This window comes from Talpa europaea, assembly GCF_964194135.1.
Source record: "Talpa europaea genome assembly, chromosome: 8".
Lineage (NCBI taxonomy): Eukaryota > Metazoa > Chordata > Mammalia > Eulipotyphla > Talpidae > Talpa > Talpa europaea.
The window spans coordinates 107,104,320-107,130,544 of NC_140075.1; the positions used below are offsets into that span (position 1 = coordinate 107,104,320).

The window sequence follows — 26,225 nt, forward strand, 5'->3', positions numbered from 1 at the left end:
CTTCAGGAAGAGAGAGAAGCTTCTAGAAATAGCATTGGCAAAGTAAAGATCATTAATGCCCTCTCTCCTTCATTGCACTTCCCATCCTCTATCTAGACCTTTTGTCTGGGAGGGTTGTGTGCAAGAGGGGTAAAACGTCTTCACAAAATAACATTTTTACACAACCAAACCAGAAAGGTATCATGTTCAGGAATTAGGAGAAAATCCTGAATTTTCAAAAATTGTAATTGGTTTGCATTACCTCACACCCATTTCACCCTGATTTGTATACAGTGAGCAACTTAGAAAAGTTACCCCCTTTCTGAAGATGGCTGCACTGAATAGTCACATTGTCCTGAGGTGTGTGCAGCAGAGGAAAGGTGAAGGACACAGTCAGGTGACCCGCTGTCGTTACTAATCAGGAGAGACAGATACACGGAGTCAGCAGCAGTGAGAGACCTCCAGAAAGGCTGGAGGTGAGCCCACCTGACCATTAGAGTGAGAAGGTCATAGTCCCTTTGATGCCTGCTCTCCCGAGTTGGAGCTTCAAGCAATCATCACAGATTAAGAATGCAGTTGGCTCTATCAGAAATATGTCGCCCTTTAACAGCTTGATTTGTGATGGTCCCATCAAAAAACAAGCCCTTTCCTGTGGACATTTGCCCAACACAGTGCAGCAAGGCATCCATTACTTCTTTGTAGTTGAGCGTGTCCCACGTACCGAGCTTGCAGAGTCTGAATTCTGTTTATCACACCTGTGGCTGCTTTTGGTGGCGTGCAGCTGATGCTGCAAGCCTGTACTAGACAGCCTAGAATCAAGTCCAGGCAGCCTAGAATCAAGTTCTGTGGATTCAGAATTTTTAAAAACCAGAGACTTCCTCAGCAGCAAAGGTGAGATCGGACAGGACCAAAGTCCAGCTATCCTGAGCCCTTTTTGTCTTGTCAGTCAAGTTCACATCACAACCCCCTCGCAAACACACAGCACATATCAGGCTGAAAATCTCCATCTGTGGAACACCTCTCTTACTGTCTCCTTATTTCCAGAGACTCCAATAAGGAAAAATCCATATCTTTCATAGCAAAAAATTATCAGTTACAGAGACTTGTTCAGTTTCCAGTACTAGAATTTAAATTTCAACACACTAACTGGCTACATAGAGCAAGGAAGCTATGTCCCATTAACATTTCTTTTTTTTTTTTTTTAGGTTTTTTTTTTTTTTAAATAATAAATTTTATTTTTATATTCCCCATACAATTGCAGCCCCCCCCATTCTGACCCCAATCCCTCCCCTCCCACCCCCGCCCCCCTAAAAGTGTCTCTGGTTCATAGTTTTTTGTTGATTTTGATTTTCACTTTCTTATAGTTATTCATTTTTGTCCCATTAACATTTCTTTTTTACTGCAGTTCCCCTGATCAGCGTGATTCCTTTGACATGATGGGATAAGAAATCTCACATATTGTATCAGTATTTACCATCTATCCATATGAAATAGCCACCTAATACAAAGCCACTTTAAAATTTTTTCATTTTTTTCTTTCTCATTGCAAATTCCCTCAGACTCCTAGTGGTCAGTTCAGTGGCACTGTTAACATCACACCTGCCGGGTAAGGTGCAGGCTGGAATGCTGGGGAAGAGAGGAGCATGGGCGAGGAAAAATAATGCTGGAGTCTCTCCTCCCTCCTTTTTTACCTCCGGCTTATCTAAAATTTTGCTCCATTCTTGGCACCTGGTTTAACCTCTCCTTCTACTCTGACTCAGGGAAGAGAGCAGTGAAAACTTTTTAATATTTTGGAGCTACTCATCTTGGAAATTCAGGGCTCTTTCTTCTCTCATGTAGAGAGAGAATAAAAACCAAAGGCTAGCATGGCCAAAAGCAGCTGGTGAATCTATCAAGCCCACTCTCCTGGTTTTGGAGCTAGGATCTTCAAATTCCGCAAGTAACTTTGACTTCTCACAATAAAAAGCAGCTCAGTGGCTGCCACATACCATGTGTAATTCCATACCCATCTGGTTACCAAAGGTTCATAATACCCTTTTCCCAAACAATGCTCTCACCATAATTTAGTGCATCAGGGTTGTTCTGTTGAATTCCATTAGTGAATTCTAATGCCAGCTGATGGCTAAGACCTTTCCCAGGTTTGATGGCTTGCTAGGAGGATGACAGTAATCAGCATATATTATATCAGCATATAATTGAACTCACAGCTATGATTTATTACAGCAAAAAGATACAAAGTGAAATTGGCAGGGGCAAAGTCCGAAGGAAACAAGGTACAAGTTTTCACGGGCCCAGGGGAATCAGGCAGGACCACTTAATTCCCCAGCAACAAATTGGTATGACACATGTGCAATATTACCTACAGGGGGAGCTCAGTTGAGACCTAGTGTCTGGAATTTTTCTGGGATAGTAGTCATGTAATCACTCTGCTTAGCATGGGTATATCAAAATTATATACTCCTAGAAGGAAAGGAGATGTTCCACATAAACCACATTTTTTGTACAAATAGTTACAGCACAGTGAGTCACTTTTATTGGTTGAGGGAGTCACTTTTATTGGTATGCACCCTCCCCAAATCCAAGTTTCCATATGCCAGCCAAAGGCCCACCTTTTAGAAGCAAACAGTCGTGCCTGTTGCATTAACTGTTTCCTGTTTATTATTTTTTGAAAATGAATAATTAAATAGCCACCAGGAAGAAAATGATTTCATAGTAGTATTTCCTATTATAGACTACTCAGTCATTTTATTTACTTATTTTTAGATTTATTTTTTATATAAACAATAGCTGGGGTACAGGCCAGAGGTGTGGGAGGTTGAAAGGATTCACCAGAGACAGAGTGGGGAGCAGAACAGTCAGATTGACCAAAGTACACTGCTGAGGGGAGCAGTGGGTGAGATAGGAGAGGTCTGCTTCTTCATGTGGGTTGCTCCCTGGTTGGCCAGGAATCGAGCCCTCGCTGCAGAGGCTGTGGACAGCTTCACAGCATTGCTCTCAATATGCTGCGCCACCGGGGAGGCCCTACTCAGTCATTTTAAAAGGAGCATGTTTTGCTGCAAATAACAGAAAATCCATCAAACAGTGCCAGAAGTAAATGTTCACATAACCTGATCTCCATGATTAGGCAATTCAGGGTTTAAACCATCAAGGGTGCTGACTTCTCTTCTGTTCAGCCTCTTTAGTAAATTGACTTTATCCTCATGTTTTGTTCCATGTGGTCAAACCTGTTAGTGATTGCAACCCAGGTCCTAGGTCTTCAGGAAGCAGTGGTGCCTGCACCAGAAGAGCAGGAGTCTCCCCAGAAGTCACTAGTAGAATTACTAAAACTATCATTTGGTCACCCCTAGCTCTAGAGAAAGGGAAGAGGATAAGAATGAATAGTAAGCCAATTGCCACCTAGAAGAATGTCAATGCTAAGTGAAAATATCACATTGGGCCTCCCCGGTGGCGCAGCGGTTGAGCTCTGGGTTGCGAAGCTGCCCGCAGCCTCTGCGGCGCCAGTTCGATCCCCGGTTGCTCCCCAGCTACCAGAGGAGGGTCCCACATGGTGCGCAGACCTCTCCTGCCGCCCGCTGCTCCCCTCAGCAGTGTACTTCGGTCCTTCTGCCTGCTCTGCTTCCCGCTCTGGCTCTGGTGAATTCTCTCACCCTCCCGCGCTTCTGACTATCCCCAGTGCATGTATAAACAAAACAAACAAACAAATAAATAAATAAATAAAACATGCCTCTATTAAAAAAAAAGAAAATATCACATTGTAAATCATTCACTTAGTACAATCCTGTATTTGTTAGAATTCTCTAGAGAAACAGAACCAAAGGCTGTGTGGCAGGAGAATTCCTTTAGCTCTTGGGAGGAGAGGGGGTGTCAATCTTTGTTCTACTAAGATCTTCAGCTGATTAGATGAGGCCCACCTATATTATGGAGAGTAATCTCCTTTACTCAAAATCCGTTCATTTAAATATTAGTCTCATTAGTCTCTGGTTTTCTTGAGGTGATAACTTTTCAGGCAGTTAACTTTTTTGGTCTTGTTTTGGTTTTCTTATTAAAAATGATGGGGAAGTGTGAGTGTTTGTCTTCCCAGGGTATCTCATTCAGCCTAAAGCAACTTCTAGTCCCTTTTACATTTTTCTGTCTTCCATTCTTTTCATCACTGTTCAAACATGTTATAATATCTTACATTTTAAGAACTAAAGCCTCCCAGCCTCAAATCAGTCTCCAGCAACCAACCATGTCTCTCTTCCTTTATTCTTGGGAAGAGTTGGCTGTATTCATTCACTTTTCACTTCTTATCAATTCTCTAATCCAGCTCCAGAGAGGCCCCACCTCCTCTAACTCTAAATACTCTGCTCCATTCACGTTCTAATTGCTGGATACCTGCTCAGTTCTTGGTCCTCATCTTTCTGACCCCTCACCAGTACTGTTTCCATTTTACATAAATGTTTTCTTCACTTGGCTGCTGGTTCCTTAGAATCTGCCTGATACTGAAACAGAAGCTTGCACCAGAACTCAACCTTTGCTCCTGTGCTCTGTCTACATTACTGTCTCGTGACCTTTGATTCCAGCCATGTTGATGCCTGGACTTTCCCTATTATGAATTCATCAGAGTTGATAAAGCCAGTTTCCTATTAATAGACCTTTGATTTTTTTGGTTCCAAGTTTTTAATATTATAATCTGTGTAGATACTCTCTCGTATATATCATTTCTGTAAGTATCCTACAAGTGAAAAAAATGGGATCTAATGATAGGATCTTTCGAATTCTAGTAGATATTACTTAAATGACCTCCTTTAAGACGTTTTATGAATATATCTTCTTCCCATCGATCCCTATTTACTAGTACTCTGGCCAGCACTGAATGATTTCAGACTTGGGCTTGTTCCTGTTGTTTTGTTTATCTTTTCTAGTTTTCTTGAATGATTTAAATGAACTTTGCAAGAGCAATTTTCTACTAGATTAAATATAAAGCAGGCGATTCATTATTTTACACTCTTATATACCATATGTTAAATATCTTACTCTCAAGGTGTAAATAGATTATAATCCTGTGTTATTATTGTGGAGTCAAAATAGTATTCCTTATCCAGGAAATGGGAGTTTTTACATATAGTTGCACAGTTGATTTATTTCCCCTTTCATTTAAATGTCAGGTTTGATTCCTGGTTATCATTAACTTATATTGCATAATCAAATCAGCTTTATTATGCCAGAGCCATGATTACCATTGCTTTAAAACTGGTGATTGGTTTTGTGACTGACTTTTTTCAAATGATATCTTTGAAATTCTTGTAGAATTTCTCCATGGGAAAAAGATTAACTGAAGTTAACACTATTGTGAGGAATTTTTACTTGCGATAATTGCCTTTAAACTAGAAAGTCCCAGTCAGTAACTTTTGGAAGACTTTAAAACAAGTTTAAAAGGCAGTAGCAGTTTCCATATTGTGATTTTGCTTGGAAAAAATAATTGATAGAGGTTTTTCTAGTTACTTAATAATAACTGGAAAACTGATCAAAATTCAGTTTTCACTAGCTTAATGAAAATGGGTTCTTCCTGCTTAAGTTAGTGCTCAATCAGGTTTTTGTTTTCAAAAACCTTGTGATTCATTCTAATTTTTCTTCTCCATGGTTCCAGCTCATGAAAGAGAATTCATTCATAAATTTGAACCACTTACAAAGTTTGTTTCAGCAAATTAAAACTCTTAATGATAAGCTTTGTTTTATAAATAAAAATCTCTATGATAGGAAATATTGATTCTTTTAAACCATTGTATATTATTTAATTTGAAATTCAAGTTTACACACGGCAGATAATGTATTATTAATTTACAGATAATTTATCTCTAAAGCCAGTTTGTATGTAGCAGCAATGATAGGAGTGCCTCTTTCAAATCCTTGTCAAAATGACCCCTCTGAGGTTGTTGCTAAAAGTTGCTTTGCTGGTACAGTGCATTAAAGGTCATTTTTAAAAAACATGGACAGATATTTGCCTCTGTTCAGTATTGACCAAGGTAATGAATGATGTTTACCTAGTAGTAAACCTACTGAAAATATTTTTAGGAAAATGTTCTTAGGAAATAGGATATCTTAGGGTGTATTCTTTTTTGCACTGGAAAGGAGCATATACTTATTAGCCTTTCAGAGCAGGCGTGCCATTAATAGTAATAGCATTTCCCATCTCTTGAATTCTTTATTTCCTTACATAGCAATTATATGTGTTATTTCGGTTCAATTTGTGAATAATTCTAAGCAACAGGAACTGGTGGATTTGAATCAGATGTTCTGATTCCAGTACCTGTTAAGCTCTGATGTCTAATTAAATTCTCCATGTAAAAGCAACCAGTGCACATGAACATGTATTCACACTGAAACCATGAATGGTTCTAGGTTCAGCCCTGGGCCTGTGGGCCTCTAATGTACTTCTTACTCATTCTTGCTTGTACTTCTTGGCTTCAAGTATGTCAGTAAACTGGAGAAATTTCTCTTTGGCTATAACTAAAGAGATGTTTTGTTTTTAATAGCTACTTTGTAGCAGGATCAAAGCTTAATTTGTCTCTCTCCTGATCTGTTTCATCCCTACCCAGAAATCTACTCCTCTTTCTTAGTAAGGGCAGCCATCTACTCATTTACAGAAGCCTAATACCTTGGAAACTTTCTTGACTCTTCTCTCATCTGCACATCTAGTCAGTCAGTAAGTAGTATCATACCTACTTTCTTAGCAGCACTTGAGTACATCTACTTCTTGCACACCATTGTTCCCTCCAGGCCATCGCTACCTCTTAAATAGACTACCATCACAACTTTTAAACTAGTCACCTGACATCCTGACTGCTTCCTTCCATTCCATTGTCCATTCTCACTAAAATGTAAGTTTAGCTCCGGCTTAAAACTCTTAAGTGAGTTTCCATTATTCTCAGGATAAAGTCCAAACTCTAATGACATGTGGCAAGACCTCCCTAGTCTGGATTCTTTGTGCTTCTTTATCCTCTTTTCCACTTTATCATTAGTGCTACATGTTCTGCTTTGCTGAACTCCTTTTTAATTTTCTTTATTGTGCCATATTCTTTTATTTGATTCTTTACACAAATACTTCTCCCCACCCCACCCTGCAACCTTTCATCCACTCCTCTTTCTGCATATGCTCAAGGTTTAGTTTGAATCTCAGTTTCTGACAGGGGATACTTTCCATAGCATGGATCATACTTCTGTTTAACTCTAACACATAAGGCAGTGATTTCTGTATATCAGAGACCACCATTCCATCTCACTTCCAGTATCTGGCATAATTTTAGCCCTGAAGAGATACTTGAAACGAAGAAAAATTAAAGATAAGTTCTCTACCCTTAACAAGCTCAAAGTCTAGTGGGAGCTAGAGGATGGTAAAGAAAAGACCTTAGTACGTTTGATAAGTAAGCTGTTGTGCTGTAGGATCGCAGAGGAGCAAGTGAGTGATTAACTTTTCCTGGGGGAAAAGTGCTATATAACTTTTCCCTGTATTTTATTAAGGAAATTGACTTTCATCAATTAAATAGGAAAAAGTAGTGCTGAGCAATGAAACTGATTCAGATGCATTTGCCTCATTTTTTACTCACTAGCCAGGCAGGAGTTTTACAGTAGACTTAACATTATAAAGTTATTATATCTCAAGACTCTTAGAAATTCTTACCTAGTTACAGATGGTGGCCAGTCTTGCCATGTTGATTCATCCTCAAATCAGCCTTCAAAAAATCATTCCTAGCCCTTTTATATTCCCCATTGAAAATTATTTAATCTTCATCTTCACAGTTTAATAGTTGATATTGATAGTGTTATATCCATAAATACTAACTACAGCTGCTCGTGTTTAGATTTTTTTTTTTAATCTTTCAAGCTTTGACCGCCATTGAAGGCACAGCACATGGGGAGCCTTGCCACTTCCCTTTTCTCTTCCTGGATAAGGAATATGATGAATGTACATCCGATGGGCGAGAAGATGGCAGACTGTGGTGTGCTACAACCTATGACTACAAGACAGATGAAAAGTGGGGCTTTTGCGAAAGTAAGTATAGGTCAGTGGGGGCCTGTCGTCATTGCTTTCTGTCTGGGGCATAATTTTTAAAACCTTTTTCTGGCCATTCTTTTCTCACCGAGGTCAGAAATGGTGAATGTTGAAAACTGGTTATGGTTTTAATGAATGCACTTATTAAGAGCAGGAAGCATGGCATTTACTTACTTAATTTCAGGCTGTGACTCAGGCAGCTTACACATTCATGCCTCATTTAGAGATGGTTTTCCATTGGTATGCACAGATTGTTCTGTAAACCCTCAGGCAGGCTGCTAAATTAATTAAAACATTGGCAATCAAAGAAACAGAACAGTATAGTGAAAATTAATAGTGGCTAGAAGAAAAATGGTACTTTATTAAAACACTGAGTGAAATATGCTATGGTAATGTAACATTTGGCCAATATAATATACTTAGCAGCTCCAAATGTTAATGTTAGTATAATGGGGCAGACCTCAAGAGGCAAGTTATGTTTTCAGGAAAAACTTTCTAGCTATAAAAGAACAACAGAAAATCTTGACTATATCTCCTCCTTGAGCATACCAAATACTTTTTTTAGAATGTCTTTGATAGAATATTAGGGTATTCCTAGGAAATAACAACAAATATAGTCCATTTTGAATGTACTCCAGTTTAGTAATCAGACTTTGTTTTTATATTACAAGAAGACTCACTTCTGTGAGTCCTAACAAAACATTCAAAAACCTTTTGAGTTCTAGATTTCTGATAAAATGCTATATTATAGTACCAAAATACTGCTTGAGAAACCTATAGTAATTGTATGATCTCTAATATAATGTCAATGCATAGAGGGAAAAAAGTAGAGAATTTGAATATTAAATCTCTATTTAATAATTTTTTTTTTTTTTTTACTAATTTGTGTATAGTTAATCAAATATTGCCTCCTTACAGAAATCTATAGCATTTCAAATGCAGCTCTGGTGTTCTTTGGCTACAACACTGTTTTTTCTGACTGTTACTTTATAATGTCCTTCTGATTTTAATTGACCTTAGCATATAGTCAAAAGCTCCCTCAGAAATTTTGCTAGAATTATATAAAAAGTTTTAGAATTACTAGCTCAAAAGTATCCTTGATATTGCTTCTTCTAAAAGAAAATTATTTTAATGTCTTTTTTTTTTTTTTTTTTGAAGTGTTAGCTTTTGTCAGATAAAAACTACAATTAAATCATGGGTCTTTAGGATCAGATTTGGAAATAGTGAAAGATCATTAATTATGTTTAGATGACTAACCAAAAGAAAGTATACATACTGATGTTTGATAAATAATTGGTGTGGAATTAAAACACACTTAAATGTATCTGATATTTTGGTTTTAGCTGAAGAAGAGGCTGCAAAAAGACGGCAAATGCAGGAAGCAGAAATGATGTTCCAGACTGGCATGAAAATCCTCAATGGAAGCAATAAGAAAAGCCAAAAAAGAGAGTAGGTGGCACTGCCAGGACCATTCTTCCCCCAAGAGAGGTCATTTCTGAGATAAATAGCGAAAGACTTTTTCCAAATGTGCTGTGAAATCTAGGATTTCTTAAGTTACAAGAAAACTTAATATGAAGTGATGTAGACATTTTGTGGCATTGCTTTGATCAGATTTGAGCCTATAGGGATAAAAAAGCTACAAGTACTGATCACAAGAATGGACAATGAACAAAATGGAAATAATTGACAAAATTATAATAGTTTCTAAGAACTTAGAATACATGTTTCATTCAGAATTCAAAATGACATTTAAAAAAAGAATTTTTACTTGTCATGCTTTTGCTCTGTAATTTTCTTGTAAAGATTAAAATTGCAGAATCTGCACTTGGAAAGAATGTAAAACAAATTACTGTCTTCTAAAATTTTATGCCCTTTAATCTTAGCTGATTTTTATTAATATGTGCAAAGGTTTAAAAAGAAAACTTTAATAATTATTCGAATTACTTGCTAGACATTATGTTACTAAATTCTCTCATTGCAAATCTAGTTAACTCTTTTAATAGACATTTTAGAGTTAGTATTAGCACAATTAGACAATTCTAAGATATTCAGACAACAAAGAGAACTGGTATCTTATGTAAAACCAAAGTAGCTAGAATGTTTCCTATGTATAAAAGTAACATTAATTAATAGAAATAATATATCAGGGATTCTATAGAATAAGAAAATTATTTATGCCGCATTTTTAGTAATCTTGAAAAAAATACTTAATGGCATTTCCAAAATATTGCTCATTTGTTTTTTAATTATTTATATTTGAAGAGCATATCGGTATCTTCAGAAGGCAGCAGGCATGAACCATACTAAGGCCCTCGAGAGAGTGTCCTATGCTCTTTTGTTTGGTGACTACCTGACACAGAATATCCAGGCAGCTAAAGAGATGTTTGAGAAACTGACAGAGGAAGGCTCTCCCAAGGGACAAACTGTAAGTATACTCTCAATGGAGAGTCTCCTACGTACCACTTGTTTATTTCTACAGCCATCCATTCTCCATGCCCTGACTTCTTTTGACAAGTAAGATTCGAAGGCAAAATAATCATTAAATGCTAATTTTGTGGTGGATCATTTTACCAATCTTCTTGGACATCTTTTTCCTTAGTCTGAGAATTTTTATCTTCTCATATTACTTTGCATTATTAAGTGATACTACCTAAGATATTTTTGCAGCTGCACCTTGCCACAATTATATTTATTGTTTTCCAGATTAGATCTGTAGAGAATGAAATATGAAAATAATTATTCACCATTGCATTTTTTCCCCCAAAATTTCAGTGCTCCAGCTCTTGTTAATCTTAGCCCAATATGTCCATTATAGGAAGCTAGAAACAAACTAAAAAAAAGAGAGAAAGTAAAAAACAAAAAAAAAAACAAGAAAGTAAACATCGTATGTGTGCCTGCAAGACATGAGTATGTTAGTATGTTGGTGCCTGCATACCCTTTCTCTCTGTGTATATACACATACGGATTTTTTATTAAAATGAAATATCACTGCTTGCTCTTTCTAGTCACAATCCACAATCCACAGCTTGCTTTTTCTAGTCAACAACCTTCACCTTTCCATTACAGTAAATATTTATGTCATATAATACTCACACCATATTCATAAAGTATTGAACCAGAACATTTTCGTTATACTTGCTTATGCTTGTTATACATGTTTTGTCTAAACCTGTAGCCAGTCTAGAATTAGACCTTATATAGTTGTATTTCCAGCCTAGCCTCTATCCCTTCCCTTTTTTTTTTTTCTGTGTTAAAAATAGGGCCAGTTTTTCTGCAGATTGTTCTACCTCAGCTTGCTCTTTGCTTCTTCAAAATGTCTTTTAGTTTGTTCCCTCATTGTAAAATGTATATCATCAGAATTCAGGTAAGCTATTTTTGACTCATCTGCATTCCATAATGCATGGCACCACTCGATATATTTCTGCTTGATTCCCCAGTAGTCATGCTTAACAGCTAAGTTTGGGGTGCCACCATGTTTATTTAAAATGCCTCCAGTAATTCAGCTTATTGAAGGTGTGGGCCTTGCCTAAATAGTAAATAAATTTCTAACCACTGAGGAAGTCTGTTTTCATATTAATTATTTATTTTTATTTTTACTTTTTTTTTTTAAAGATTTATTTATTTATGCTTACAAGAGCTGGGGTACAGGCCAGAGATGCGGGAGTGAGAGGATTCACCAGAGACAGAGTGGGGAACAGAACAGGCAGTCTGACCAAAGCACACTACTGAGGGGAGCAGTGGGCAAGATAGGAGAGGTCTGCTGCGCCATGTGGGTTGTTCCCTGGCCAGCCAGAGATGGAGTTTGTGCTGCAGAGGCTGGGGACCACCTCACAGTGCAGTGCCACCCCATGCGCCATCAGGGAGGCCCAGTTTTCATATTATTTAAACAATTGCAACAGTTGTGACCTTTGTTTTCTATAGGACTGAATACTTAACTAGCCTACATCTCATAGGTGATCTAAGCTTTAGTTAATAGGAAAGGTTATATCTTAATTGCCCCCACTTTGTTTTCAAAGTTTGTTTTCCTTTTCATAAATGAATTTATATAAAACTAACGTGAGTCACCTTTCTCCCTTGATCCTTTCAACTTGACCCCTTGCTGCCTCTTTTTATTCCAGGAGTAATCTTTTATCCATTTTCATTGTGCATTCCCTTTTGTATAGATAGATAGTATGTTGGTGTTATATAGATAATAATTTAGACGTCATTTTGCTCTCATATAGCCACTCATCAAGGTAAATCATGTTTTAGTGTGCTCAGCTTTGTTTCTCTAGTTAATACTTGAATAAATTGTCTTTAATGTTCAAGCTAAACTTTATGACATGTTTAAAGTTGTATGTCATTGTGTAATTTGTAAAACTCAATGCATTTCTGAGGCTCTCTGCACATTTATGCATATTTTGAACAATTCAGATCTTTTAGAATTAAAAGATACCTGCATCTTTTCATAACTCATTAAACTGTCTAGCTTGGATAAACTTCCATCAAAGAAACAGCTCTTAACTTTTATCATTTTATTTCAGGCTCTTGGCTTTCTCTATGCCTCTGGACTTGGAGTTAATTCAAGTCAGGCAAAGGTAATACTTCACTACAACTTACAGACTACAATTTGAATTGGGTAAATATGTGTCTATGTTTATTTGAGCATCTTTTGTTCTTTCACAGGCCCTTGTATATTATACTTTTGGAGCCCTTGGAGGCAACCTAATAGCCCACATGGTTTTGGTAAGTAAGACTTAAGTGGAAGACTAACAGCATTGAGTAGCAGAAGCATTTTTGTTACACAAGTAGCCACAACTTTTTTAGCCTTCATGTGTGAAATTTACTTAGATTTGTTATGACCAAATATTCTGATAGACGTCCTTCAAAGCCATGTTAATGGATACAATAATTGAATCTATATATGAGTGAAAATTATTAGAGTCCACAACTTTCCTGCACAATAATTAGTTTGATTGATGCCCTTAAAATAAAGATCCAGTAAATGGCTCTTTGTAACTTCTGTAAGTTGGAATTGTTTCTCAGAATCACTTTTTAGATTGGATTATCAAAGATTTTATGATTAAATTGATGAAGGGCTGACTATACACGAACCTTCTCTGAAGCTCATTCCACAGTATCTCTTATCTGATAGCATTGATCACTTTAAAGGGTTAGTGGCAGATATAGAACCTTTCCATTAAATTCTTGTCTGGTAAGATGTTTAACCTGCTTTCTCCTTTATAAACTGACTTTAGGTAAGTTACATGACCTCTGAACCACTTTACTATGTTTTAGTGAATATAAAAGATAAATGAGTGGAAATCAGAATAAAAACAAAGAAACCAGTCCTAAATCTGGAAAGGATGGGATATGAGACTTAACAAAGGAAAATGTAATGGGTCTTAGGTTATTTTACCAACATGTATTCAAAAGATTTTTATTGAGTACTTGTCCCTAGAAAAACAAGATGAGTAAGTTCATTACTGACACTGATTAATGACACTCAGTACGGAGACCACTAAAACCCAGTATAAGAATTCAAGGGGCCACCTAGAAGGACTTCAGCATCCTGCGATTGGAAGGAGGGAAATTTAAGCATATAGTTCTGAGGAAAAAAGGAAATAAAAGGAGCAGAAGGGAGTGCAGACAGCCAGAGCAGTATATGCACAGAGACAGCAGTAAGTGGGAATGTGGTGTTGTCAGGAAACTGTGACTCGAGAGTAAGTGCCAGTAGTTATCACAAGGCAGGTGGACACAAATCATGTCCACAGCCAGCACTGGTGCCAAGGTGTTTGGCTAGTTTCCTGTCACAGGGCCGAGCTGCCGAAGGAGTTTAGAGCAAAGGTGTTGGCTGACTTTCTGAAAAACAACTTGCTAATTTCAATGTTCTTTTTTCATTTGTCTGTTTAATCTACATAACATTTATTCCCCAAACAGTGATTGAAAAGTTCCTTTTCAATAAATTTTCAAAAAATATCAAACTTACTTTTTTCTGTGGAAAAAATATGTGAATTTTTTTTAAAATAAATTTTATTTTTATATTCCCCGTACAATATGTGAAATTTTTTTGACAGGAATTTCTCATTATTTACCATTCTTCGTAAATGGTGGCTACACACTAAAAACATTAGCTATTATACTCCATATTATACAGTAATGCCCTGAAGATTGTTAGTTTATAAAGTTACTTAAATCTGTGCTAAATCACTGCAGAGAGCTCTGCTATCTGTTTTATTATGCTTTTTATAATTACCTGTCTCCTCATTTCTGAAGTCATAAATTGCTGGTATTACTATATCTAATTCTAGTAGTCGCTTGTCTTCCCTATTTTACTAAATTGTTACTACTTATTTGCCTATGGAAGATTAATCTGTTTTTGTTAAAATTCTTTCCAAAATAAGATTAAAGTCTATTCTATAGATGAGTCTGTTTTTTTCTTATAGGTAAAATATGCACACTTCATATACAAAGTTTGTGGCATCTGTTTTGATTCTTCTAGGAACCTTATTATTTCTTAGTTCTTAGCTAGTGTCTGATTATTGAAGTTGCTGACTAAATTTTTTCTGAACCTAAAATTCAGGACAAATGAGGTGGATGGTGTACTTGAACCAAAAGACAGCAAAATTACATGCTGAATATAGTTAGCTTTGTTTGCTCCAATGAGAATGTCACTAAGCATGTGAAACTGCCGTCTTTACAGCTGAAGTTGTTTTACAGGGTTACCGATACTGGGCCGGCATCGGAGTCCTCCAGAGCTGTGAATCTGCTCTGACTCATTATCGTCTTGTTGCCAATCATGGTATCTATTTTTTGACTTTCACTTTACCCCCCCCAAAAAAAATATATACATATATTTAATATATATTATATATATAAAATAAAGTTTAAATATATTTGTTTTATTGTACTACTTGAAACATTATGAATGGCTTTTTTCAGTGGCATCATCTTTACACTAGTTGATTAAGAAGTACTTTTAAAAACTTTTTGCTTTGGTTTCCACTTAATTTTTTTTTTTTTAAAGATTTATTCATTATGCATACAAGAGCTGGGGTACAGGCCAGAGGTGTGGGGTGGTGAGAGGATTCACCAGAGACAGAGTGAGGAACAGAAAAGGCAGATTGACCAAAGTACACTGCTGAGGGGAGCAGTGGGCGAGTCAGGAAAGGTCTGCTGCGCCACTTGGGTTGCTCCCTGGCCAGCAGGGAATCGAACTCGTGCTGCAGTGGCTGTGGACAGCTTCATAGGTTACATCTTAACCCTTGCGCCACCAGGGAGGCCCTCCACTTAAATATTATGAATAAAAACTGAATTTAGTTTAGATCTATAGACTGCCATAGAAACAGTTTCTTTTAACAATGTCTACCAACAAACATTTGGCAGCTGCAATCATACTTCTTTCTGTGGGACAATCTTCTGACTTCCTTCCATGTTATTACTCTGTCCTGTTCCAGTTGCTAGTGATATCTCACTGACAGGAGGCTCAGTAGTACAGAGAATACGGCTGCCTGATGAGGTGGAGAATCCAGGAATGAACAGTGGAATGCTGGAAGAAGACTTGATTCAGTATTACCAGTTCCTAGCTGAGAAAGGTGATGTACAAGCACAGGTACGTGTTTAAACATTTCATGGGCTGTCTTACTGCTAAAGTGCGTGTTGTTTATACTACTGTCTTGGAGGCAAGCACTTACATTTTTAAGTAACATTTTCATTGCTCTGAACAAATACTAGCTACATAGTAGAATCACCTGAGAAACATTAAGAAAAATGCTAACAAAGAGTCTCACACTCTCAAGATAACTGGCATTTGGATTTATCTGGGCTATGGCCCAGTTCCTCAAAATTGGTAACTATTGTGCACCACAGTTGAAAACCACTACTACCTTCTCAGAACAGTCTTAGGATAGCAGAGGACAGCCCTGCTGAAAGGTGGCCAGGCTACTTCCCCAGCCAGGGGTGCCATGCCACTACTTTGCCTTGAACTCAAAACAGTCAGTCTTGGAAATGTTTGTTATTTCATATGCTCCTCAGAGTTATTTTCTTTCATGTTTCCTTAGCTAACCTTAGACCGTAATTTCCCACAGGGTTAGGGACAGAACTAGGCTTATTTAATGTAAACTTTGTGATGCCCATCAAATTACCATAATTTGTTGTTTCATGGGATATTTTTATATTAAAATATAAAGAACTTCAGCATCAGTCTTTCTTTTTTTACCATTTTTGCTGATTTAAAAGTATATAGAAATGATCAATAGATACTTTTTTTAATTTTGAGATTAACAGAAGGGAGTCTTAAATTAAAATATAAAGAAAAAATATGTTTTAATTCTATGTATTTTTGAACCTTACAAGATTCAAATATATATGTAGTCTATAGAATTTAGATTTACCTTTCCATTGCACTTTATTTCTTACTGTATCTCCAGGCTTCCCAGGATTATCTTCCTTCTTCCTAAAGGATAACCAGCTTAATAAACATAGTTGGATAAATTGGAAAAAAGAAAAGAATACTGCTTCCTTTAAAATAGGGTATTGGTGACAAATTCAGTTTTAGTTTGTTTGCAAACACCCTTATTTCACAGCCCTTTCGGAAGAATATCTTATAATTAAAAGCAGACATTTAAAATTTTGTAAACATGTAGGTTAGGTAAAGTAAGATCAATACCTTCTGGAGTTAAGACTAATCTTTAAGTTTCTGAGCTATGAACAGAAATCTTTTGTGACCAAATGGTTTCTTGTTAAACTAATTTAATTATATGATAGGTAGTATCATTGACTTTTATCTCACTTTGTTAATTTTCAGGTTGGTCTGGGACAACTGCATCTGCACGGAGGGCGTGGAGTCGAACAAAATCACCAGGTACCATTGCTCTTCCAAGGATTTTATGCTTCATGTCGTAGCAAGAAACGAGTGTCCAGAGGTATTTCTTGCAAAGTCAATGGCAGTCATCACAATTGGGTCTTCACAAATGCACCTTCACGATCTAGTTAACTCCTGAGGAAAACTGAGAAAAAAATGTGATTTTTTTTTTACCTTATAGTGTTGGGAAAGGTTTTATTCTAAAACCTAATTTTCAGCACTGCAAAAATACATATGCAGTGTGTTAGCTTTCTAGAGGTATGTCATAAAAGTATGTCTTTAAAACTCCTCTTAGAAAGTATTTCATAGAACTGAGAAAATTTGATGTTGAGTATGAGAAATTAGGAATAAACAAGTATAGCATTCAAATCTGTATCCATTCACAACTTCGGTCTGCTGTGTCTTAAATAACTCTTATCTCATCCCTTCCTATCAGTACACTTATCACTTAAGTGAATCATTTACTGCTTGCATTTCCTATCTCTGTAAATAGCACATCTCATCATGTGTTCCCTTGTTTAGAACTTTTAGGTGATCTGTGATTTCTAGTAGCTAAACACCAAAACCGTTAACATGGCCTCCAAGGACTTATGCCAGTCTTTGTTTATACACTCTAAGAAGAAGTCATGTAGCAAAGCTATAATTTTGCAAAATCAGTCTTTCTTGAGGCCCTATCCATTGTCAAGTAGTTAATTATGTAAAGTTGTTTTCTGCTACTTCAAAAGATCCAGAGGAGCACAGACTATTATTGCGTTGTTTGCCACTTTATTCCTAGCCCACAGTAAATTCTCTTTAAGTGTCTATCAGACTAATAAAACTGGTTTTCTACTTCGCCAGATAAATATTCTAAGTAAGGTTATTCATATGCCTTATCCCATCTTTAAGAATTAGATCATAACAAAATATGATTATCACTAAAACTATACCAAATCTCTATGCATTATTATTACTACTACTACTGACTACTATTTATTCAGATAGCATTTGACAACTTTCATTGTCTCCAAGTCCTTAAATGTATGTCATTAGAACAGCGATGCTTCGGATGAACTGGTTAATAAAAATGTCAAGCAAGAGAACACAATTCTAGATAAGCGTTGCTCCGTATCTTCTACACCCTTTTGGAATATTGGTGGTGTATGCTGCCTACTTGTGAAGCGGCAACACAAAGATCATTGATTTTACCAGCTGCATAGGGAAAGAAAGGAGTTCCTAGTATGCAACTGAATTAATTCAACAAACATTTGGGTGCTACTGTATCATTCATTGGTAGCTCTTCAGGGTAGAATGTCAGATAAACAACTTTGGACTTTGTTCTTAAAGTTTCAAGTTTAATAGAAGCATTAGACTTTTTAAAAATGATCACACCAATAATATATGGCAGGTTGTGATTGTTGTGACCAAGGAGCATTAAAGGGAGGTGGAGTTGTCAGGTACAACTTCTCTGTAAAGTGAATAACATGTAAGTTCAACCTGCAGGTTAAGATTCTGGCTTTTAAAGAATAGCATGTGCAAAGGCCTTGAGGGCAGGAGGAACAAAGCTGGTCCACCCACAGGCAGAGAGCAAGATGCTGAGGTCACACTGCAGCACTTCAGAGGGCTTATAAACACCAGCATGTTGAGATTTACCAACAGTTGCTTCGGTTAAGCCAAAAAATAAAAGGAGGGAGATCAGGACGGGGAGTATTCCAGAAGGCGGATGAGAGATAACATAGCCTAAACTAGAGTTGTGGTAATGGAGTACAGTAGATGGATTCAAGATATGTTTCATAGTGCTTATGTACTTAGGACTTAGTGATCCATTGTATATGAGAGTGAACAGAGGCTTGAGCAACTAATAGATGGTATTGCCATTTATTTAACTGAGATACTGCAATTTAACAAGATTTTTTTTAATGTTTCTGAAATAATTTTGGATGAAAGGCATATTCTACTAAAAACTTACTATTTGAATATGTTATTTTTTTCATAGCGAGCATTTGACTACTTCAACTTAGCAGCTAATGCTGGCAATTCACATGCTATGGCCTTCTTGGGAAAGGTATTGTATCTCCTGTGCTTGTAGTATGTAATTTACATAGTAAGCATATATTGTATTCAGGATCTACAATTCACCAAAAATAAACTGGAGAAAAAATTTCCAGTGCAAGGAACTTTAAGGTAAGTGCTATGATGAACCATTTTCTTCAGTAACTTAAAAATAACATCCATGCATCAGAGTGTTAATCCTCCACTGAAATTATCTGTCACTGCCTGAGGGCCTACTTTTTGTGGATCATGCATAATAATGAGGAATTTATTCTTTATGTTACCTGGCTTTTGCTAAGTCTCTCATAATTGCCTGTTTGCTTCCATACTGAATAGAGGCAATTAGACTTTGCTGGAATTTGTCTGTCAACCTTTTAATTATCTTAAATATAACTATCACTCACCTCTTAGTACCATTCTTTTCTCAAGTAAGGAATGATTTCATGTTATAGTACAATCTGAGAACTTCATTTTGCATTATTTTGAAACCGAATAAAATATAAACCATATAAAGTATACTTCCATCTGTCATCAGATTCTAAGGTTAGGAGGCTCCAATAGAATATATCAAATGTTTTGGGCCTCCCCTGTGGCGCAGCGGTTGAGCGCTGGGTTGTGAAGCTGCCCGTAGTCTCTGCAACACCGGTTTGATCCCCGGCTGCTCCCCGGCCACCGGAGGAGGGTCCCACATGGCGCGCAGACCTATCCTGCTGCCCACTGCTCCCCTCAGCAGTGTGCTTCGGTCCTTCTGCCTGCTCTGCTCCCCGCTCTGACTTTGGTGAATTCTCTCACCCTCCCGCGCTTCTGAATGTACCCAGTGCTTGTATAAATAAATAAATAAACAAACAAACAAATAAATAAATAAATAAAGCTTTAAAAAAAAGAATATATCAAATGTTTTTTACATGGGAAAAAATATAATCTGTATTTGCCACATGATCACAACTAGTTAATTGGGGCCTGAGAACTTTACATTTAGACATTCCAACTATTACATGATAAAAATTAGTGTTCTCAGGCCTCCCTGGTGGTGCAGGCGGTTGAGTGCAGCCTCTGCAGCGCTGGTTTGATCCCGGCTGGCTGGCGAGAATCCCACATGGCAAAGCAGACCTCTCCTGTCTTGCCTGCTGCTCCCCTCAGCAGTGTATTTCTTCAGTCTGCCTGTTCTGTTCCCCGCTCTGTCTCTGTTGAATCCTCTCACCCTCCTGCCCATCTGGCCTGTACCCCAGTTCTTGTATAAAAAAATAAATAAATCTTTAAAAATAAAATTGGTGTTCTCCATCTGTTTTCCTTAAGCATTTAAGAATTGCATTCCAGCCCTTTAGATTCTTGCTCTAAGTTACCACTATATCCTTATCTCAAAAAGCTATTTTCTTAATTTGTCATTTCCTTAATATGTATCTAGATTAAACAACAAACAAGCAAAAAAGCTATTTGTCATTCTCTTCCTTTCTCAGGCCCCTTTATCATATTCCATACCTTCTAGTTAGTCAGTACTTCACAACTTTATCGTCCTGAACCTAAGACCTATCCTTTTCCCCCTGGTGGAGGAGAAAGGAAAGTCGACATTGCTCACAGCTCTTCTTTTCTTCATTTAATCACTGTGCCCACCATTTGGCCTTCCTGGGATAGAGGGAGAAAAAAGATTCACCTTGGGATTAAAGATTTTTCTCCCAAGAAATTCATCTATGAACTGATTTTATAGACTCATGTTTATAGATACATATATGTGTGTGTATGGTCATAAGTTTGATGACATAGAATATATTGACATATAAGGTTATTTCTAAGGCTTGCTTTTAATTCTAAAAAGATGATATGGGGAATTTTAAACTTTGTTGAAAGATTTCAGGAGTTACAGCAAAAACCAGAATAAGAGAAAAATGTAATTGGAGAGAAGTTACAACTCTTAATGAAATTGGGCCTGTTTTCCAGATGTATTCAGAGGGAAGTGACATTGTACCTCAGAGTAATGAGACAGCTCTTCACTACTTTAAGAAAGCTGCTGACATGGTAAGGCTGCATGACCTCAGTATATTAGGAACCATTTGAGTGTATGGTATACTCAAGTGTCCCATATTGCTATTATTTTTAAATAAGTTTACTGAAGGAATAATCATAACCAATTCATGCTGAAATTATTGAAAACACTAAATATGATTCATGCAAATGGATTGACTAGAAAGTCTTTCCAATTAAAACCAAATTTGTTTTAGGGATCAGATCATTGAGGTTTTAGCCTCTGTTCAAGTTCATCGAGGTTTCCTGATCAGGGAAATACTGATTTTAATGATAGAATTGGGAATTATATAATTTACTCTATTTGTATTGCAACTTGAGGTTACATAATTTACTACTTTTGATAATCATACTACATAAGTTAGGCTTTTGTGGCCCAGAAAAAACTACCTATATTGTATCCAGTGTGTACACTTATCTCTTCGCCAGCCAACTTGATATTACTGTAGTTCCAAGTATCAGTTGCCAAAGGCGCACACTTGACACTTTTTTTCAAAGTGCCTTCTATCTCTTATTTTAGGTGAATTCTAGATTTTTTCCCTTCTTGTTCTCAAATGACTCACAATCATTAGTCTGTCTGACTTCAGTAATTTTACACATATCTTTTCTACCTAATCCCAGTGTTGCTTTTATTATGTGGCTGTTGACTCTACCCCACAGCATCTCCCTTCTTTCTTGGGATAGGAGGTTACCAATGAGAAATTACCAAAAACAAAAATCACCTGCTTTTAATTTTAAAAATATGAAATTAATCATTTATAACAAATTCATGCAACAAATGGTCATAAGGTTAATCACCAACATTTAATTCAAAATGAATTTAGTGTTTATTCTTTTTCAGAAAATCATTGAAAGCCCCCAAAATGTCTAAAAGTTAGTATTATATTTTGTCTGATGAGAAGGAAAATGTTTTGTTATGAATTGAGAAGTACTAAGACATGTTTTGAACATGCTTGTAAATTATTTCTTAAGCAGTCATTTATCCGTGCCTATTTTTAACGAATCCTTTCATTCTTTTGTCTCTGGTTTGCAGGGCAACCCAGTTGGTCAGAGTGGACTTGGAATGGCCTATCTCTATGGGAGAGGAGTTCAAGTGGTAGGTTTTCAGTCAAATATTCTGACTTTAGCAAGTAGTCAGCTCGTGAGGTAGAGAGTGTTCTGTAACTAACTCCCAATTATTATCCCAGGTGAGGCTGTTTCCTTATAACCAAAACTCAGCCTTTTCCTGTTGTTTCAGGAACCATACCAGCTTCCTTCTTAGAATGGCTCTGTCTCTGGCACCTTCTCCTGAAGATCTGAAGCTGCTTCTCATTATTCCATGAATACTCTCTACCCTACATACCTTTCCAAATGTTTTCCGTGCTACATCTTCATGTCAGCCTAAGAAATGCTTAAGTCCTCTCATTTACAAGGAGGAAAGCTTGATGGTCTACCCTGGGCCCTTCTAGCTATCACCTCTCTTCTCTTCAGTCCTTCACTGCAAAGCCGAGTTTCTTCAAAGAATGATTAGCTGTTTTCACTCTTTAGCTCTTAGCAGTCAGACTTCTACCTGGTAATTGGTCTATATGGGTTACCAGCGACCTCTTAAATGTCAGTTCCAGTTGACATTTTTTGCTTCTACTTCCCTTGACCTCTCTTCCTGGGGTGCCGTGACTACAAGTGCTCTTCGTTTTCCTGAACCATTGCTTCTTACTCTCCTCTGCTGCATCTTCATGGGTTTTCATTGGTATCCTCTTCTCTTTATTTAATTTCTCCAAGCACTGTGGTTCTTTTAATTTGAGCCTGAAACTGAGAGCTAGGTTTAGGATTCTAATCTGTAAGTATTCCCTTGCTTCCGTCTAGTCATTTTTGGATACTAAAATCTAGTAGTGATCTTGATTTTAATTTTCTCATGCATAGTTATGATATATGAAATCTAATGATCATTTCATGTTTTATAAACATTATCTCTCCAGGGAAGAGACAAATAAGGAGAGATGTGTTTTCCTTATTTGATAGCAGGAAAAAAATGAGGCTTAATGGAGGATTAGTTGGTTAGTAGAGAAGATACAACTGCTTCTGAATTCCTGGCCTGGTGTTCTACTAGTGTGATTTATGCTTTTTGAGAGTGAAAAATTCTCTTTGCTTTTCTTCATGGTATTAAATATCTACCCCTTTATTACTTAAAGTATATTATTAAAAAAAAGAGAAGGCTGCCCTTTTAATGATTCTTTGAGAATATTTTTTTGTGTGCTTTGTTAATTTTTCCTGATGAATGACTCCCCTGGCTTCTGCGTATATCAACTATTTGAGTTTTCTCATCATGTGATCGCCTCTTCTACAGAATTACGATCTGGCACTGAAATATTTCCAGAAAGCTGCTGAACAAGGCTGGGTGGATGGGCAGCTACAGCTTGGCTCTATGTACTATAGTAAGTAACACTGGCGTCGGTGAATATACCATGATCTACATTTACCTGTTTTCTGCCAGCTAGTTCTTTGCCGCTGTGATAGGGAAGTAGGAGTGTTATGTAACCGTCCCATGCCAGGCAGGTTCGCTGTTGATTTGGGCGAATGAAAAAAGAATCTCGAAGCCTTAGGTATATCTGACATGCCTTTAATGCTGAAGTAGGTCACTGAATACACAGACAGACCAGCAAGCAGGGAGCCAGGCAGATAGCAACTGTGCCTCCTAGTCCCCGTGATCTCCGACTTCTTGGCCTGGGTGTCTGTACTTATAGGTGCTTGTGCCCTGTGCTCCTGCTTCTAAACACTTTCTTACAATAACGCAGTGTCTCATGTAGATAATGAAACCTGGGAGGAAAACAAAGCCATAGGTGGTGGCTGCAGAGTGGAAGACAAGAAAGAGCCTGAGTTGCTCCATGTTCCCTGCAGGGAGCTACTGAATTCTGGCTCATTTAATGATTTGTGTATCTTGTTTTTTAATTATAAATTATATTAGTCTATATTAATTTATGAATCTGTATTAATTAAGTTCACATTTTTGCTGAGTAAGAATTCTAAATTTCATTTAGTGTTCCTCCTCCTATATAAGGCTTCTTTGAGGCTTCAATTAAATCTTATTTAAGACTATTACTGACCTTTTATGTAATTTTCCTTACAGATGGCATTGGAGTCAAAAGAGATTATAAACAGGCCTTGAAATATTTTAACTTAGCTTCTCAGGGAGGCCATATCTTGGCTTTCTACAACCTAGCACAGATGCATGCCAGTGGCACAGGTGTGATGCGCTCATGTCACACTGCTGTGGAGGTAAGGCTTTCCTGCCAACTTGCGTACAGAAAATTGATTTCCCCAGTAGGAAAGTCTACCCTTTTAATTCTAGTTTTCTTTGCACGATTTCTTCTAGTGTAGAAACAGACTCCGCCTGCTAGCCTTGCTATACTGAGGAAAGGCTGAGGGTCTGTGTGTTAGTGTCATGCTTATTTCCTTTGTTTTTGCTTTCTATAATCAGTATTTGTAAGAGCAGATACTATAATCTCTGTAGCACCTAAAACAGTATCTGAGACATAGTTTGAAAAAAAGTGTGTGTTGCAATGGGGAATGATAATACTTCCTAATTGGAACATTTCCTCTTTTGCTCTGTCATAACTGATACTTTGCAGTGGCATGATAAATGCCTACCAGATTTCTAAATCTCTTTATGCTTCACTTATAAAATGGAGCTCTTAATAGGACTTAACCTCATAGGGTGGTTCCTTATGGTATAATTAAGTGAATAAATGTCCATAATACCCAATAATCACAGGAGTCATGTCTGGTCATAGTAAATGGTATATAATTACTGTTACTTTTATAAACCTGTATTAAAGACTAAGTGAATGCTTCAAATAAATATTCCAAACTTTTACCTGCATTTAGTAAAACTGCCATAGATTCAGAAAGTTTAATCACTTGTAGTCAAAGTGCAAAAATTATTTTCTAGCATATCTTTCTTAATTTTTAACTGAGTTTCTTTTCTGTTCTCACAGTTGTTTAAGAATGTATGTGAACGAGGCCGTTGGTCAGAGAGGCTTATGACTGCCTATAACAGCTATAAAGATGGCGACTACAATGCCGCCGTCATCCAGTACCTCCTGCTGGCCGAGCAAGGCTATGAAGTGGCACAGAGCAATGCAGCCTTCATTCTCGATCAGAGTGAGCTTCCTTTCAGTCCTGCCTTTGGTTTAGAACACAGGTGTTCACAATAAGTAAACCAATAAAAAGAAAACCACAAAGAAATTTCTTTGGCTATAAGCAGAACTTAACAGAGCATTAACCTAAATTATTTAACCTCAGATCTCTCTAAGCCAGAGATCCAAAGTTAGTTGCATAATTAGACAGTAGAAACAGATTTTATGTTCTTTTTAAGATTAACTGCTTTTAATATTTTTTTTTCAAGATACAGCAGATGCAGTAACACATCAGAGATATGTAAATTCCTAGAAATGACTTAGTAAAGTGGTTTCATTATCAGGTCTTCAGATACAGCATGGTTCAGGAAGTAATGTCCTGAAAGTAGTGGTTCCTTTGAACTCAGCACTTCATTTACATACTTCATTTCATAATTGGTATATCCCAATTCTTGTTAAATTATGCCCCACATTTACATTCTACTTTGTAAAAGAAAGCCTAAAAAATGAGTGTCTTTCTTTAAATCATTTTGTCTTTTGTCTGTAGGAGAAGCAACCATTGTAGGTGAGAACGAAACTTACCCCAGAGCTCTGCTACACTGGAACAGGGCTGCCTCTCAAGGTGATTCACTCGTTAATTCTGGGTCTCAACCAGAGACTTTCCTTTACTGCTTTTCTAAAAATCTTTTACCGACTGAATCATGTCACTCATCACCTTAAAATTAAGCAGAAATTTTAATTGTTACTCTACTCATTTGCCTAATGATTGGTATTTACTCTTCAAATGAGCGTTACAGACCCAAGCTTTCTAAATTAAATTGCAAAATCTTAGTATCGGGCATTTTTATCATGCTGTAGTTTGCTCTGGTTTTCAATTTGAGACCAGTGATTTGAATTGAGTAGAGTGTATACTAGAATATCAGCCTAAAGCCTGAGACTCTCACCTTTTCCTGCTCTTTTTCACTTGAGTTTTTCCCTCTACATGCTCCTGCCTAATTGTAGAACACTTCTCCAAGCCTGTGTCAGTGGTCAAGCTGAACTATCCTAAAATGTAAATGTAAAGATAGACTAGAGCATTTGAAGAGTACATTAGTGGAATAGGTGGTACCCCCCACCTTGTTTTACCTCTTCCTGACTGTTCAAAGCCTTCAGAAGAGCTCTGCTTCCATTTTAAATTTTTGCTGAATTTGCAGTTTAGCTGAAGAATTTGTAT

General features: G+C 37.0%; 1 protein-coding gene across 2 annotated transcripts in view; it reads left to right on the top strand.

The window, feature by feature from the left end:
* Positions 1–26,225, top strand: part of SEL1L (SEL1L adaptor subunit of SYVN1 ubiquitin ligase) — a gene marked incomplete at both ends in the record, with an annotated part of 42,529 nt that overhangs the window by 13,062 nt on the left and 3,242 nt on the right. For both annotated transcript variants that reach the window (XM_084239953.1, XM_084239954.1), the window contains 15 exons: positions 7,844–8,011; positions 9,355–9,460; positions 10,274–10,436; positions 12,535–12,588; positions 12,677–12,736; positions 14,711–14,792; positions 15,448–15,602; positions 16,797–16,853; positions 18,826–18,894; positions 20,817–20,894; positions 21,934–21,996; positions 23,224–23,311; positions 24,004–24,152; positions 24,872–25,037; positions 25,560–25,634. In XM_084239953.1, coding sequence (XP_084096079.1) covers positions 7,844–8,011; positions 9,355–9,460; positions 10,274–10,436; positions 12,535–12,588; positions 12,677–12,736; positions 14,711–14,792; positions 15,448–15,602; positions 16,797–16,853; positions 18,826–18,894; positions 20,817–20,894; positions 21,934–21,996; positions 23,224–23,311; positions 24,004–24,152; positions 24,872–25,037; positions 25,560–25,634 — 1,533 coding nt within the window. The remainder of the gene's footprint in view (positions 1–7,843; positions 8,012–9,354; positions 9,461–10,273; positions 10,437–12,534; positions 12,589–12,676; positions 12,737–14,710; positions 14,793–15,447; positions 15,603–16,796; positions 16,854–18,825; positions 18,895–20,816; positions 20,895–21,933; positions 21,997–23,223; positions 23,312–24,003; positions 24,153–24,871; positions 25,038–25,559; positions 25,635–26,225) is intronic.